At 32.8% G+C, this 17,816-nt stretch overlaps 1 protein-coding gene across 6 annotated transcripts in view; it reads right to left on the reverse strand.

The window, feature by feature from the left end:
- Positions 1-17,816, reverse strand: part of LOC140053859 (dihydropyrimidinase-like) — a 29,422-nt gene that overhangs the window by 9,718 nt on the left and 1,888 nt on the right. For 2 of the 6 annotated variants that reach the window (XM_072098585.1, XM_072098584.1), the window contains exons 2-8: positions 1,933-2,027; positions 1,283-1,467; positions 1,031-1,195; positions 880-941; positions 700-780; positions 534-602; positions 69-189 (exon numbers count right to left, since the gene is read on the reverse strand). In XM_072098585.1, the coding sequence (XP_071954686.1) occupies positions 69-189; positions 534-602; positions 700-780; positions 880-941; positions 1,031-1,195; positions 1,283-1,467; positions 1,933-2,027 (778 nt within the window). Of the gene's footprint in view, positions 1-68; positions 190-533; positions 603-699; positions 781-879; positions 942-1,030; positions 1,196-1,282; positions 1,468-1,932; positions 2,028-6,637; positions 6,980-11,560; positions 12,359-17,816 lie in introns of those variants that run through there. The other 4 variants (XM_072098580.1, XM_072098582.1, XM_072098583.1 and 1 more) reach the window with 4 other exon arrangements.

The raw sequence follows: 17,816 nt of genomic DNA on the forward strand, positions 1-17,816 counted from the left end.
AAGTTGTAACTAATGCATAAAGAGTAACTATTGAGAAGACAGCTCCACTTAAAAAGTTATTCATGTACCTTCCCTGCGAGCTTTACTAATTGCATTAGCAGCACTTTTACTCATGACATGAACAATGTAAAGTGGGCATTGTGCCTGGTTAGCAATCACTATAGCACGAGTTGTAGCTTCTTCTTCAACCTAAAGACAGCAAACATTGACAACTAATACAACATGCAAAATACCCCACCCACTATCAAAACATCATAAACTTAACAGGATACATTTAAATCTGCTCATGTATGGCTAGGATCACTTTGGTGTAACAATAATTATATGGTTAAGTATAGACATGGAAAAAGAGAAAAGTTGATTCCTTTTTATTTTAGAACCAACAACCAGATTGCTACATTGGAAATGAAATAAACATAGTTGAATGTTCATCAGTAAATATCCAAAGGTTGTAATCAATGTTGTATGATGGTGTATTATTGGCCAAATCATTATGCTCAGTTAAAGCACAACATATTTCAATAAAGACTCACCTCCTCTGGACGAGACAGTTCATGACCTTCTGGTCCTGTGATTCCTAAAGCTAGCATCTTTTTACAACACTGCAAACAAATATAAATATGTTTTGTTTTATTTCAGTACTTTAATAATATTATTACAACAATTTTGCATTAAGAATATTATGTGAACATTACATACCTCATTAATAAGATTTCCATTTTCAGCATGCATCAGAGCTAGAGCTCCTTGCTCTTTTAATATACACATTGCTTGGTAAATCTGTTTAAATAAATTCATTGTATGTTAAAAATGTATTTAAAACGTTGAGCTACAAGAATGATAAATTATACAGGTTTATACGTTTGTTTGTTTACTTACTTCATCATCATCCAACATAAACACTCCTTTATATGCCATGAACATCTTAAATGAGTTTATACCTGCAACAGAAAAGACAAAACTCAGTATAATCTCCAAATCACTAGCATGGAATTGATAATGCAATTTGCTACTAGACTAGAATTCTAACCTTTCTCCTTGCAAAGCACCTCAATTTCTTTCTTAACCTCGTCACTCCACCACGTTATACCAACATGGAAAGAGTAATCACAGCAAGCTCTCTCACTTGCTCTTGCAGACCAGTCTTCATATGCTTCCAATAAGGATTGACCTTTTTGAGGAAGACAGTGATCAACTGAAATAACAAAAAAAAAACATGTAGCAATAGAAAACAATTTGTTAATGGATTTTATGTTATTAATTAATTAATTAATATACTTACTAATCATTGTGGTTCCACCAGCTAAAGCAGCTTTAGTTCCATGGTAAAAGTCATCAATTGACCTGGTACCCATAAATGGCATTTCAAAATGAGTATGGGTATCAATACCCCCAGGCATAATCAGCTTCCCTTTAGCATCAATCTGTTTGGCACCACCAGGTGTAATAAGGTTTTCTCCAACTTGTCTAGAAATTAAATAGATATAATATAGGATACAACACAGCAGATAGTGTATACATTGAGTGTTCTGCATTTTTAGTACCGGCTCTTTTTTCATAAAAAATGTAATGAGATCTATGGAACGCCGTTCATCGAAATGTTGCGTAAACGGCGTTCCATAGAGATCAGTATAAACTGTACATATCCTATTCAGTACTAAAAACCTCAATTTCACAACCCCAAAAAATATATTTATAAACATTTAATAACAACTTAGAAATAGAATAATTGAAGTAAGAAAGCATTTATCACAATTTGACAATTTAAAGCAATTTAACATACTGCAAGTAACGCTGCAATTACAGAGGCTGTTTTGTATAATTATTGTTGTGGTCCAATTCCCTTAAATTGTTTATAGATCTAGTAATATATTCTAATATAGCATCTTAGGTTTAAAATATGGTTTAAAACAACATTAGAAATATGTTTACCGTATAATTCCATCTTCAATGTAGATGTCAGCTACAAACATACGATCTGCATTCACAATTTTGCCTCCTTTAATAAGCAGTCTGTTCTGGGCAGTCTGTAAATGACAAGAACGTGTTAGCGACATATTGCTTTAAAAATCTAACTGATTATGGCAGGAACTTCAACAATGTTGCAGACAACGTTCAATTAATACAAATCATCGATAGAAATGAGCCACAAAATATCTTAACTTGTAAACCAAAATAACTTGCATGTAAAGTAAAATTTACTGCAGCCAGCAAAATGGTTAAGCTAGCATAATGTGTGACAGTGAAATAATGACAAAATTTAAATATAGCCAAAACACAGGAAATTATATGCTCTTTGGTTGATGTAATGATTCCATAGAGGCCAAATGACTCAAAACATTCATAGTGAATACTCCATACATGTACATATCTCCTTTAATCTGATTTTGTTTAAATTTATTTTATAAATGTTTCTATAACATTACATTTCCAATCCCTTTTGTTCAAATTTGTTTTACTAGCTAGGATAGCCCAAGTTTTGAGAAGGCCAAAATTTGACTGGTGTTAGCACAAACCATGTTAGTGACGAGGGTGTATCACCCATACTTCAGTGTGGGTTAGGGTTAGGGTTAGGGTTAGTGACGAGGGTGTATCACCCATACTTCAGTGTGGGTTCAGGCATAAACTTTTTCTTTTCTTTTTTACCTGTTTTCAATTTAAAAATAACTGGATGGAAATATTAAAATGGATTTTATGTACAATATAATAGGTTCTGGTTTTGTGTGTATACTAAAGATTCAAATTGATGATAATATACCTTGTCCAAAAATAGCTAAAAAGGCTAATTAATGTGGTACAGTATTTTACTACTGAAGTAATTGTGTACATAGTTAATACGGGTAATGAAACAATATGTTAAATTTTAAATATGTCAATGTAAATAATTTGACACAAGTTGATATCAAGGAAAAAAATCAATTTTTAGTAAAAGATTGTAGTTGTGATATCAAACACTGGCTTGACACCTGATGTTACTAACTAAATAATGCACATCGGCAGCATTTAAAGGTGTACATTGATTATTCCAATGTAGGGTGGTGTAGTACGCATATATTATAGAGTCAGCCATACAGCTTGCAACACACACAATCTCATTACATACATTGGGAATATCAGGTCATGATGCATCTCTGTAGAAGCTTGTTGATATTATAAGATGACATACATTGACAATAATTAACAGTTTCTATAGTAATAATTACCAGCAAAAACAATACACTTTGAAACAATGACTAAATTCTTCAATAGGAAATGAAGAATTGAAACAGAAGTAAATAATTTCCTGAAGCATGTTCATGTAAACTATCCATCCTTTTGGAACACACGTACAGAATGTCATTTTCCTTAATAATCAAGTAACTGTCCATTCTTTTTTTAATAACGTACAGTTGTTTAAAATTATTATTATGAAAATCCATTAAAATATTATACTTAATAATTGATTAATGAATAAATAAAATAATTACTAATTTACATACAATATTTCTATTAGTACAGTTAAATATTCTGAAATACTAGAGGATAAATTGATCAACAGTTCTTAAACTCAATGTTGTAAATGTTTCAAAATAAATATCCACAGTTGTAATCACTAAATTACACTTTTATTAGGTGATCATTACTAAATAAGCATAGCTTAAGCTTGCACATAAGCTATGAAACACACCTGGATTGAGCATGACTCACTCAGTCAACACTAAATAAATTTATAAGGCTAATCACACATTTAATATTTTAAGGTTGACATTTATAATTAAGGCAAGAATTTGATTTCAAAATATAAATTGGTCCACTTAAAAAATAACCAACTAGTATACGGTAGTATTAACTTTGGTCTCAGTCGTAATCTCTGTTCTTTAGAATATTTTAAGTGAGAATTCAGTTTTATGCTCAATTGTAATCTCTGTTCTTTCTTTAAGGGCGCGTTTATACAACACGCTATTACACGCATATTCTACACGCCTACGAGAAGTGTGTTGTATAACAACAAAGAGATTCCGTGTAATGAGATTTTAATTGCAAAAAAGGCTACTTGGCTGAATCCTAAAATTTGGTGGATTCCCGGTCGCCGTTACCGTGTTGGAAGTGTCCTCAGGGTATATTTTGACCTCTCGTTAAAACAGGTCGTAATATCAATCATGTCATGCGACGTCTAACAAGATTGGGCCCATTTATTGCTGCTTCGCTGCCAGCAATCATCCTCCTACCACGTCTTACGCCTAGCCTGGTAGGGCAAACTCGTAGTGGTAGTAAGCCTCGATAGACTATCGTTTCCCACTCCAAACAGAATAAAAAATAACATCGCAAAAATGGCATCTTCTTCCATAGTGTATAGATGAAACAATGAAACCCTTAAAATAACTTTTATTAATTTAAATGAACCGAGAACAAAATAAACAACAATGCAAACGTGAACGAATACAATAATGAAAATGGTAAAAACCGCGCGAATACATCGGACAGCGAGGAGGCGACGATGATTTGTTGACAACAACCCAGCCAACAATTCAATTCAAGCGATCAACAATTTGACCTTTTATCCTAGCATGCACTGCGTGTTGATGAAACTTCTGGTACAACACGGTATCGTGATTTCTAGTATAACAGCAAACGTTAAGGTGGGTTGACCTCGGTCCGAACAACACGCTAAAAATTTAAGCCGTGTTCAAATTTAGGGTGTTGTATAAACACGACCTAAGTCACCAAGAAGGATGATGAAAAATTAAATCACTTGGTGAATCATATATCAATTTTAAATTAAACTGTAGACCTTCTCATTTGAATATGAATTAGTTACATTACAATGTATGCACATAATAGTGACATTGATAATAAAGTAATAAAAGTTCAACGTAACAATTTACTTTGAGTTGAAGCTATGCATGTGGCATAACAATTTGTAGTAGGTGTGTTAAAAGACCAAGAATAGTCTATACAATTATAAGCCGATAATAATAATTCTCCTTCAGGTAGTTGTAAAAGCAGACAATAGGAGCATCAAGTCGTGAAAAATAAGTGGATTTGTTTGCATTGGTGCTGTGTTTATTACCAAAATATGATTCCCATAATGTGCAGTTTGATCAAAAACATTCAAAATATATTAAACAAAGTAGTTACTTTGAAAATTAAGTGATATTTTAAATTGGGCATATGGCTCATAGAATAAGTCACTCAATTATCGATAGTAATATGCGTTAATGCAATGGTAGAATAAGCCAAGTAGAAAACTTAAAATTATTGATCCATAAGATTTAATGAACACATAAACTCTTATTATTTAATGACTATGGTGATATGGCAGAAATTATGCCCATCATACTATCAATTAAATTCTATTAACCCATAATGAACAGAGCAACAATCTCAGAATATGATACAAATGTTGTACCAATACTAAATACAATAAAAAAGGATAATATTACTCAAATTAACTTTTTATGTGTTTAATGGTAGAATAAGCCAAGTAGAAAACTTAAAATTATTGATCCATAAGATTTAATGAACATGTAGTTTTTATGACAACTGGTAATATAGCAGAAATTAAGTTCATCACCCTATCATCAATAATAATAATAATTAATTTTCTAGATTACACTTTTACAACAATACTAAATTCTATTGAACCTGATTAATGTACAAGCTTTGTCTAGAGTAGAGTAATTAAAGGTGTTAAAAGATGCGAGTAATTCACACAATGTCAAAACAATGACCTACAAGACACACAATTAACTTGCTTGTCATCATCATAACAAATGTAGTCATTCCTCTAAATAGTGCAATGCTGCTCCACTAGATCTATTTGTACAAAATGCTCATTGCAATCAATTGTTGAAGTGCTGGTTATATTCATAATTTTCCTGTTGCCAAATCTAAATCATATCTAATTTACCCGCGCTAGAGACAAAAATCAATTTCTGTATACTGCTCAGGGAATGCATGCATAATTAAAGGGAGTGTTTCCTTCTGTTTGGGAAGCTGCACATGGTTTAATTAATTCAGTATTTTTTATTATATGCTAAGTACATTCATCTCCCTGGGAAATTCACTCAAAATGTTACTGCTATTCAAAACAATATCTCATACAAATATAAATGTTGGTCTCTTTATTAATTTGTTCAAAATATAAACCCTATTAATTATGCAAGCCATTCATATCAAATTTGATTAGCTAAAAGTATTTTAATGTTATAACATGATGGCACATTAACACATTAGAATTAAATTGTATGCATGTTTCTTATTCATTACAATACTACAGTACAGGCTGCATCTTGAACTCAGTCTTTAATACTCAACATGGCTGAAATGACAACAGTGTGGCTGTCATGACATGCTACTGGTCACAACATGACAATCATACTAGTTGACAGTGCATACATATATTTCTTTCTAATAATTAACTCTGAGCAATTAAAACTACAAAATGTATAATATAGAACGTAGTAAATATAATGATCACTGTTGATATGCTATATTAATATTATTATAGAGAGACACTGTAGCAAAAACAATATTTATCAAGAATCACTATGTAACATAATTCACAGTACATACACTACAATGAATGTAGCTACACCTCTCATCACATTTACAATATAGATAAATGTAATGTTTTTAATACATTACTTAAGCCTACCTTTGGAACATTCCTGAATTTTGATGGGGTGGTCATGATGAACAGTTCTTGCACTCAACCCTCTTGTATCAAGGCTTTACTAGGTCAGTAGCATGTGCTTCCTTTATAATGACCCTCACAGCCTGTTTGGACCTTTCTATTCTTTTAAGGGAAGCGTTACAAGCCCGCCACAAATGATTATCCCTCAGTTAACAAATTAGTGCCAAGCAAGCTAGCTAGCCGAATCGACTCATATCTATTCATATTATAATGATAACACATAATAGATTAGGCCATTCCAATTTGCTTCATTTGCATTTCACTCCCACTATAGGTTCAAACAGCCTTGGAAGATTCCATTTCCTTTTGGGGAAGTCAAAGGAAATGTCATTAAATAAAGGATATTAAAACACCCAGGTAGTGGAAATTGGAACTGTTGTGATATAATACCAACTATTAACTATCCTGTTGTGATTCAATGTCTTTTAAATTAATTGAAATGTTTTTATTTGGTTCTATGCATTATTTGGTTGTTTTTTCAATTACTGAATAAAATTAGCATAATTGTAAATGTCAGCTGCTAACTTGCAAATCTAATCAATATATTTTATAATTTTTACATTTAATAGCACTAAGAAATAACCAAGTGGAAATAGATCAATCATAATCCAATAATAAAATGTGTCAAATGTAAGGCTCTCTACTTCTCATTTAATTAAGATCATCACAGCACATGGAAAAATTCAACAATTGTATTCTTAAAGTTTACATATTAAAAATATAATAAAATATATTTAGAAATAATAATTGTGTAATAAAAGTATTAGAATTTATTCATTGGATAAAATACAATGGTAGAGTCTTGATGTATTATTCTAATTAGTCTCCAATGTCCAGACAAAGAAGATGGCTTTTACAATTGATTCTCTTAATAAGATGTTAGATTAGCTTTCTTTTAATCTAAACAAAAAATGTTTACATTTGGCCATCTGCTATTACATTTGATCAAACTATTATTGCTGTATGTTAAGAACAATTAACATACAGTGGTTTGCATTGCTCTCATCCAAATTCATTTATTTCGGTTGAGGTGAAAGTTTCTTTTTCTTATCTCACAGATTTCCTCATCTTCACTCATAAATTAATTCAATAAATGACAGTGAATTTATAAAAATACATTATCAGACCATTAAAGGTGTATTCCCCTAAAACATGAAAAATTAAATTACTCAAATCAGACTTTCAAAGCTATTTTGCAGTTAATAAAGTTAATCATTTCCATAGAAAAAAAAAACGAAATCAACTACTGTAATGTTTCCACTTATAAATAAAGACAAAATAAATGGTTAAATTCAATTTGGCTTTAAATGAGTTTTTTCAGTTAAATAATTTGTTTTAGGTCAAATTTTTAGTCAGAGTGAGTAATTATTATGTGACATTAAAATGGCATTTCAAAAAATATTTTTTTCAGGGGAAATATATATACAGACTCCACCCTGGCTCCCTTTGTTATATTTCTTTTATTCCTGTCCACCCAGGCAGCACTTGCCAGCTTTATACTCCGACGTTATCCAAATTCCTTCACTTGCACTGATGAAAAGCAAAATCAAAACGAGAAGTAAAACAGCCAGAAAAGTTAGCAGAGCTTTCGGGCAACACTAGCCCTTCATCATATATAAACAAATCAGGCAAAGAACAGTAATTCTAAATTTAATTAATTAATTTTAAGCGATAAAGATGAGGAAATCTGTGAGAATGAGAAAAAGTCGCCCCAACCGAGACTCGAACTCTGACCGTCTGCTTGATATGCAGATGTCCTAACCATTAGACCACTGGGGCTTTCATGGTATTGTTTAAACTCGATTGGATAGCAACTCTTCAACATTCTCGGCGTGGTACAGCGGAACAGCACTAGTCCTCAGTTGTACGCACGCGATATGTTTTTAACTTTTTTTGATGATTAAATTAATACTTAATGTTAATCTTGGTGGGATTAAACAATTTTAATACAACTTCCAATCAAAATTAAAAATCAGAAACTATGTTAAAATGGAACACCCACGGTTTCTACAGTAATGTAAGTTTTTGGACAGTAATACTTTTAGCAATTTTAAAATACCAATTTGTAAATTGCATGATTACTGATGACACTAATGAGTAATTACTCCCAATCATCTCCTGTACATACCACAGGACACACTAATTGGCTGAGAATATTCTGGACCTAAATCATCGTAACTCACCGTACACCACTCTAAATGAGTGGTGCAAGAGGCTGGTGGGCCGGTCGTGGCCCCCTTAATAATGGTCACTGCACTGAATTGAAAGCAAATCTAATCTTCTCTGGCACTCGTGAAGTTTTAAAAATTTTCAAATCAAAAATAAACTACTTTAATTTGGGTGCAACTACTACTGATCTGGTCAGTCAATTAAATCTAGCATCAATTGATTCTATTTTTATTTATTTTGTTGTCGGCACAGTAAATGAGTGGTGCAAGAGGCTGGTGGGCCGGTCGTGCACAGTGCACTAGACCATCTAAACCATATAAATGCATTAAAATAGTTGCCATCCAGATAAGTAAAAAGGGTAAAGTAAAAATATATAATATAAAATTCTTATAATCCTATAAACTGATTACATCACAACTAAACTAACATTTTGCGATCTTTTGCATTTGCTACACCTGTTGGCAACCCTTAGAAAAAGTAAACATACTAAATTTATTTTATCCATCAAAGTCATAAATTTAGGTGCGAGTACATTAACTGGAAAAATATCAGAATGGCAAATGCATGTATGCAAACAAAATCCTGTCCTGTGATCTATAGAGTAAATTACCAATCAAAAGATGATATTTAATGTTAATTGCGCTATCAATCTAGAAAGAATAAAGAAAGCTAGAGAAACAATACTCTTCTAACTCTAAACAATACTCTTCTAACTCTAAACAATACTCTTCTAACTCTAAACAATACTCTTCTAACTCTATTACTATTTTCAATCCTTCCAACTGTGAACCTTGCTATTGTTTTAGCTGTCACACCAGTCCCACCCAATTTCTCTTATTCCTAGTTTCCTGGACTTTCTGCATTCTCACTCCTGAACTCAACAGTTCTTTTCAGAACAAATATATGTATGGTGTACCGCAAACTTTATATCAAGATATCGATTTCGCCATGCCGCAAACCTTCATACAATTATGTTCACATTAAATTTTAGTGGGTTGCCAAACTGATGTTCATAATTTATCCTACCACATAAGGCGAGTTCTCGTAATCCCTTGTCTAGTACAAGGTAGGTTTGTAGCATGAGAACAGACAAGATGAATCATCAAAACCATTCAAACATCTAGTTTATATGATCATCTGTCAAGAAGATTGACTCCATTATAACTGCACCCCAATAGCAGCATGTATCAAAAGATGAAATAATCTACCTAGGGGTATTCTAGGTTCTAGACTGTCTCAAAAATATTTTGGCACATGGCGTTGCATATGTATTGTATAGTAATCTTAAGCTTGAATCACATTCTAGGTAAATGCACATGTTTTGACACCAAGAATTTATGGTGCATATGATTATCAACAACTAAGATGATATAAATGCGCTATGTAGTCTAACGTTTCAACGATCTGGAGACGCACACGTGTGTACATCTGCATTCAACTTGTTTCTTTGTAAAATAATGTGATGAAGTTTGTGAAGGCCAGAAATGATTTTCTAGGCCTGGTAATCTGGCATTTGACATTTGATGGGATTTTTCCTAAGAACAGAAAAACCCGTCTTGATTGAGGCTAGCTTTTTCCTCAAATCAAACATTTAAAGGATCTTATCATTATAATAATTCCCACCTGGACCATCCCTGCTTAGCTGATACTGGCTGGCGGTGGTATGACCCTATTTTTTATTGGCAGTTTGCTTTTATGAGGCCCAGACAAGATCTAGACTTGCCAACACTCTAATAATGCCTCTCATTTTATTTTTGAACAATTGTTTACTCTTTTATTCGGAATCCATACATACCCGGCCCGCGCCATATAGCCAAATACGGTGTCAACATGTCTGATGTTTGCAAATAAATTTCAGTACACGGCGTTTTACAAGTCTGCAGTTTTTAGTCACAAAACACTGACTATTAAACATACACAAAAAAAGACAATACTTGGGGCAAGTCTACTTCCGGGTAGGCTAATCCAAAACTTGTACACCGATAACAGCACACCAATAACAGCATACCATAACGTTTATAAAAAGACACAATAAATGTACCTTCTGGAGTAGGCGACTCCATGTAACTTGCATCCCAATAGACAATGGTAACTATGTACATTTGTGTATTCTTCTGGGGTAGGCGACTCCATGTAACTTGTATCCCAATAGACAATGGTAACTATGTACATTTGTGTATTCTTCTGGGGTAGGCGACTCCATGTAACTTGTATCCCAATAGACAATGGTAACTATGTACATTTGTGTATTCTTCTGGGGTAGGCGACTCCATGTAACTTGTATCCCAATAGACAATGGTAACTATGTACATTTGTGTATTCTTCTGGGGTAGGCGACTCCATGTAACTTGCATCCCAATTGACAATAGTAACTATGTACATTTTTTTGCGACAACAAATAAAATGCCATGCCAAAAAATAAAATGTCATGTCATCGAAAAAATGTTAGTATAACTAACAAAAGTAGGAATGAACAAAAAATGACAACATACAGTACAACATGACAACATACAGTACAACAATTGGAAGTAGATGACAACATACAGTACAACAATTGGAAGTAGAACCGGTTCATTATAAAAGAAAAAATTACTAAATAAACTTTTGACAAGATCAAATAAATAGTCTAATAAAATATTGCCCATGCTAAAGTCTACAGCACCATACTGTAAAATATATCTAACCTAAGCAAAAAAAGACAAAGTAATACAACACCTGGTCAGACGATGTATCCTCAACAGAAACTCCAGAATACAATAGCCCTCTCATTTCTCCACCTCCTATCTCTCCTCCTTCTTTCTTTGGTATCTCTACTGGTGTAGTTGTTTCTTCATTCGTTTGGTCTGTTGTTACCTGTGATTCTTCTACTTGTGAACTAGTCTCTACTGCCCCTGTGGGTTGTTGACCACATACACGACCCGAGGTCATTTGTAGTGAGTTTCCTCCTCCTTCTACTGATGTGAAGAACGATGATCCTGCTTTGCCTTTATATTTCAAACGTTGGCTTTCCCTCGCCTCTGTAGCAGCTGCCTCTACATCTATTTGAGCTTTGGTCTTTTGGGGTGGACAACTGTCCGACAACCGTAGTGATTTATCACCCTGTTCTATAGAGTTAAAGAAGTTATCGACATTGCGCCTTCTTCCTGTCTGCGGAGAACTCCATGTAGGAGCTGCAGTACCAAGAGGTGTATAGGATCTATCAGCGTTGCCTTTTCTACCAGCCATTATACTACCAAAGTTGTCAAATAAACAAAATTCTATTTAATCACTCACATATACAGTACACTATAATGATTTGAGATTTGTTACTTGCAGTAGCCACGTTGTTGTGATGATGGTTTGAAATTTAGGATGACCCACGGTGTTGTAATCAGCTGAGATAAGGTCACTCCTTAATCATCTTGATACACACTGCAACATAGAGTCTGAAATTCAGATCTGCAATTGAGCATGTCTGATGAACTCAATTATTTATGCTTTAGATTATTGATCAGTAGTCACATCCAAACGTGCATCCAAACTCTGCATCTGTTTATGCATGCCTTGACGATGGAGCATCCCACAATCCAAATAGGTAATTTAAATGACTCATATACTGCTTGCAAGTCTTTGTTGTGCAGAAACAATTAAAATACTAAGCTTTGAATAATCTAGTAAATACAATCCTAAATGCATTAAGTAAAACAATCAACCACATGTCATTTTCACAGCGTAATATAGATCGTTGTACAGAGAAGAGTGTCAAAAATTAATGTTCAAAAAGTAAAGAAAAACTTATGCTAATCAACTATGTTTATTTAGTTTTAGGTTATCACGATTTAGCTAAATGTACAACTCTACAATGAAGTATTCCAACAAAGACAGCCTCAAGCATAATTAGGCAGACATAGGAGAAAGCATTTATTACATTATTTCTTTACAGTATGAAACCTTTGTAGTATTTTAAGCTCATTACAATGCAATGATTACAGAACAAAATGTGTTTATAAATTATAGTCAAAGGAAAATAGGGAACTATTGCAAATCAAAACATATTCACAGTTTACAAACTAAGTAATTGTAGGTAAAGATATTTTTTTTTAATTTATATTTTAAATGTTAAAGAGATTTACCAGTACCAGTTTTTCAAACAAAAATAAAAAATATCAGTGATGAAGTTTCCAATCTTGATATATGACGACCTGATTGGGTAAAGATTTGGTTTTAATATTCCATTATCATAATATGACTTAATTAATATCATGAAAAAGTAAATTGGAACAATTTCATTTTTCAAAATTCAAGAAGCCTATTATCTGAGAAAATCTACATTGAGATAATAAAAAAACAACTTTTGTGACAGTAGCAAATATCCTTTCGTGGACGTCTTTAGGCCTAGCTACTAGTAACATACAAACATTGTACGTTAGCTATACAGTAGGCCTAGTCTGACCTTGGCTGTATTGATTGTCTTTCTGTTTTTGCCAGAATCCGTTACACAATTTGGGGAAAACCCGGTATTTTTGCTGAAATTTATCAATCGAAAGTGGGTGAGTCACAGAAAAACGAAAATATCAATCTGTGCACAATGCATGTTGGGATTTATAGCGGGCTAGATAAATTTTCTCTCTCTCTCTCTCTTTTACATTCCACATAAATTGGTTTTTTTTCTCTATTTTTCAAAATTATTAGAATCAACGTTTAAAGAAAAAAAAAGTTATCACAATAGGACCATATAGTATTTATTTTTACATTAAATGTAGTTTGTGACCTTAAATTAGATCTAAAATACGTACAGTAGAGAATTGGGCTTTAATAGAGCAACTAGCAATGGTTAGGGGCTTTTTTTAAGGCCACCCAATCTCAGTCTCGGTTCAAACAAAAATTCTTTTTCGAAATCGAATAAACACCATCCAACAAAATGCAGATACAGTTATATAGGGTTGTTTGAATTTGATTGATTTGAAAAATGATCTTATTAAATAAACTAAACCCAAAATGTACATTAATCAGATAAGTTCTACATAGGGCCCGTTTCTGCTGCCAACCCAAAATATACCGTATAAATATACCGTATAAATATACCGTATATATACCGTATATGAAATTCGTGCACCGTTTCCGCTGCACATACTTCGTGGGTGGGTTGTAAAAAAGTTGGCTTTCATTACCCAAAATGCATTTCGTGAGACGGAAGTATGGATTGACCTCGTGTAGTGAGGTTTTTACCTACCGGTACATGCTGACAAAAACAAAACAATGATGGTTTCTCAAAACGTCGTAGCATTGCTTTCTATTTTAAATCTAATGAGCAGAAGTGGCAACGAATTTACACCGCACATACAAGCACAATCTAGAAATGTCCCTATAAATAAACTCTGTTATTCAAATTGAGTTTATATTATGCTATATTATCCTATATTGCCGTTTTAATTTCCATTTTCTATTATACAGTATTTTACCATGATTTTACATCACGTTGTTGTCGTGTAAGAACATTCGATTTATTGTAATTAAAATCTCGGTATCTCTTCTGTTGCCATGCAGTCTCCCCCCAACCTTCGCTTCCCCCCACAATTGAATTGCAAAAATAGTGATTTGTTCGGTCCACAGTGACATTTTGATCTGTTGCTTGCTTTTACACGTGTGTTTCAACTTTCAATGCAGCAGAAAAACCAAAACAAACGCGTCGCGCTCTGTTAGTTTTTGACCTCGTGTCATGAGTCGCAGTTGTCGGGTCACATTTACGGTGTATTTTGAGTGCAGCAGAAACGGGGAACGAAATATACGGTACATTTTGGAATATACCGTATAATATCCACAAACGAAGGGGATATTTATGCAGTATATATACCGCAAATATATACGGTATATTTTTTATGAGACCCATTTCTGCTGCCAAAAAATATACCGTATATAAAATATACCGTATATATACGGCATATTTTTGGCAGCAGAAACGGGGCCATACAGTACTTCTACTATGCTCATTAGTGTCAGTCCAAATTAATTACACTAAGTAACAGGATTATTCATTCTCATTAAAAGTAAAAAATTTCAAATGAGTCACAAATTATCAGGAGAATCATCAGCAAGACATAGCTTGAAGATGTAAGTTGCTGAGACTCTGGTAAGGAGGTGGGGTGTCTGATGATGGGAACATGAGAATAGTATAACAAGTGAAAAAATAGGTGTATTGTGATGGCAGTATTTTGCAAGTTGAATTGGCTGAAGGAGAACTTAGACATAAGTAACAGTACAACATGAGTAGAATGGTGGCAGTGTGCAGAATGAGTTTATTTTTCATCTATCTTGTCTAGACTGAACTAACATGTGTAGCTAACTTGATGACATACAGAGATAAATTTTTAATGTATTTTTAAAATTTCATTAAAATTATCTTTATCACAATAATCACCTATAATTCATTAAAGTGATGAATACTTGAGTATATGAAATGAAGGTTTTTAATTCTTTTTTTTAAATTCTTTATATTAATCGTGGTGGCATTGGAGTTAGGACAATAATGCTCAACAACAAATGCATCTTTTATTGTTTTTCTACTTACAGTATTTCTGAGTCATTACCATACTGTATTTATATATTTGTTTTATTTGGAGGTTCAGACCTAAAGCCAGCTGATTGCAATCACCACACACATTTTATTATTATTTATAGCAAAAAAATTATTTACTGTGTTATATTTCTGTGTGAAATAATCTGAAACTGAAAGTGAATTGAACTGAAATATAAATCAGAACAGTATGTCAGATAATCTTTATGTAGAGGAAATAATCATAAAGCAAGCTATTATCAAATCAGGTAATTAACATAAATTATGATGTTTTTGTAATTCATGAATACTGATCATGAGAGTAGGGTAGATTAAGCATCACAGGTGTACTGAACATCATATCTATTAATCGTTAACATGACAGCCACTTCACTAACTGAATATTATTATTTTTAATAAATAATTCACAAATAATTACTTTCCAAATTAGATCTATTTATAATATTATTATGAATGACACTGATAAAATGAATCATGATTTGAATCAAACATAAAGGATAATGTGCAAATATAATCCACTAGAGGGAGGTATACATGTGATATGAATGCACACATTTACTGTGTAGCATTTCATGAATGTACACGCATACAGTTTGTTCAAAATGCTTCTTTTAGTTTTTGCGTTAGGTTTTTAAAAATTGGCTGTATCTAGCTAATTATTCATATATATATATGTATATATAATACAGTTTAATGATTTTAAATTTGATTAGATATTCATTTCTTTACACACCATGGCGATGATCTAGAGGGCTCTCTTTGTTATTCTTTCTATCACAATATAGCAGCACTAGCTTGCATCGTAGCTAATTGTGTAGATGATGACAATTATAATACAAAATTTATTTAATAAATTACCATTTTGAAACTTTTAAAAGACCTAACCTTAACATGACTAATTCATATAGTTACAGTTTTGAGAAAATATGGAGGTAAAAATATTATTTTGTTTGGGTGAAGGGAGTACAGCAAAATATTATTTTGTTTGGGTGAAGGGAGTACAGCAAAATATTATTTTGTTTGGGTGAAGGGAGTACAGTAAAATATTATTTTGTTTGGGTGAAGGGAGTACAGCAAAATTACCAATGCAGAGACGCTGCAAGATGTTGTGGGAATTTAACACAGCATGCCTCTCATATTGATCAGGTTACCAATTTCATAATTGTAATTACATCATATGCTTCACAAAATAGTAATGTGATTTCCATTACATTATACTGATAAATAATAACAATACTTTGGTTTAAACATACAATACACATAAATAAATCTGCTTTTTCATTAAATTTATTACCCATTAACAATGTATGTTGGCTAAAAACCCATGTATTCTTAGATTATAGCTTATATGGGCCCATTTCTGCTGCCAACCCAAAATATACCGTATAAATATACCGTATAATTTATACCGTATATATACCGTATATGAAATTCGTGCACCGTTTCCGCTGCACATACTTCGTGGGTGGGTTGTAAAAAAGTTGGCTTTCATTACCCAAAATGCATTTCGTGAGACGGAAGTATGGATTGACCTCGTGTAGTGAGGTTTTTACCTACCGGTACATGCTGACAAAAACAAAACAATGATGGTTTCTCAAAACGTCGTAGCATTGCTTTCTATTTTAAATCTAATGAGCAGAAGTGGCAACGAATTTACACCGCACATACAAGCACAATCTAGAAATGTCCCTATAAATAAACTCTGTTATTCAAATTGAGTTTATATTATGCTATATTATCCTATATTGCCGTTTTAATTTCCATTTTCGATTATACAGTATTTTACCATGATTTTACATCACGTTGTTGTCGTGTAAGAACATTCGATTTATTGTAATTAAAATCTCGGTATCTCTTCTGTTGCCATGCAGTCTCCCCCCAACCTTCGCTTCCCCCCACAATTGAATTGCAAAAATAGTGATTTGTTCGGTCCACAGTGACATTTTGATCTGTTGCTTGCTTTACACGTGTGTTTCAACTTTCAATGCAGCAGAAAAACCAAAACAAACGCGTCGCGCTCTGTTAGTTTTTGACCTCGTGTCATGAGTCGGGTCACATTTACGGTATATTTTGAGTGCAGCAGAAACGGGGAACGAAATATACGGTATATTTTGGAATATACCGTATAATATCCACAAACGATGGGGATATTTATGCAGTATATATACCGCAAATATATACGGTATATTTTTTATGAGACCCATTTCTGCTGCCAAAAAATATACCGTATATAAAATATACCGTATATATACGGTATATTTTTGGCAGCAGAAACGGGGCCTATGAGGCTAGATATTCACTGTTTTTATTAGTAATAACACTACAGCATGATGACATTCAATTTTAAACAAAATGCATGTGAAAATTGAAATGAAATTAATTCTCACAGTACTATCATAATGTTCATTATAAAAATCT

Source organism: Antedon mediterranea, chromosome 7, assembly GCF_964355755.1.
Source record: "Antedon mediterranea chromosome 7, ecAntMedi1.1, whole genome shotgun sequence".
NCBI lineage: Eukaryota > Metazoa > Echinodermata > Crinoidea > Comatulida > Antedonidae > Antedon > Antedon mediterranea.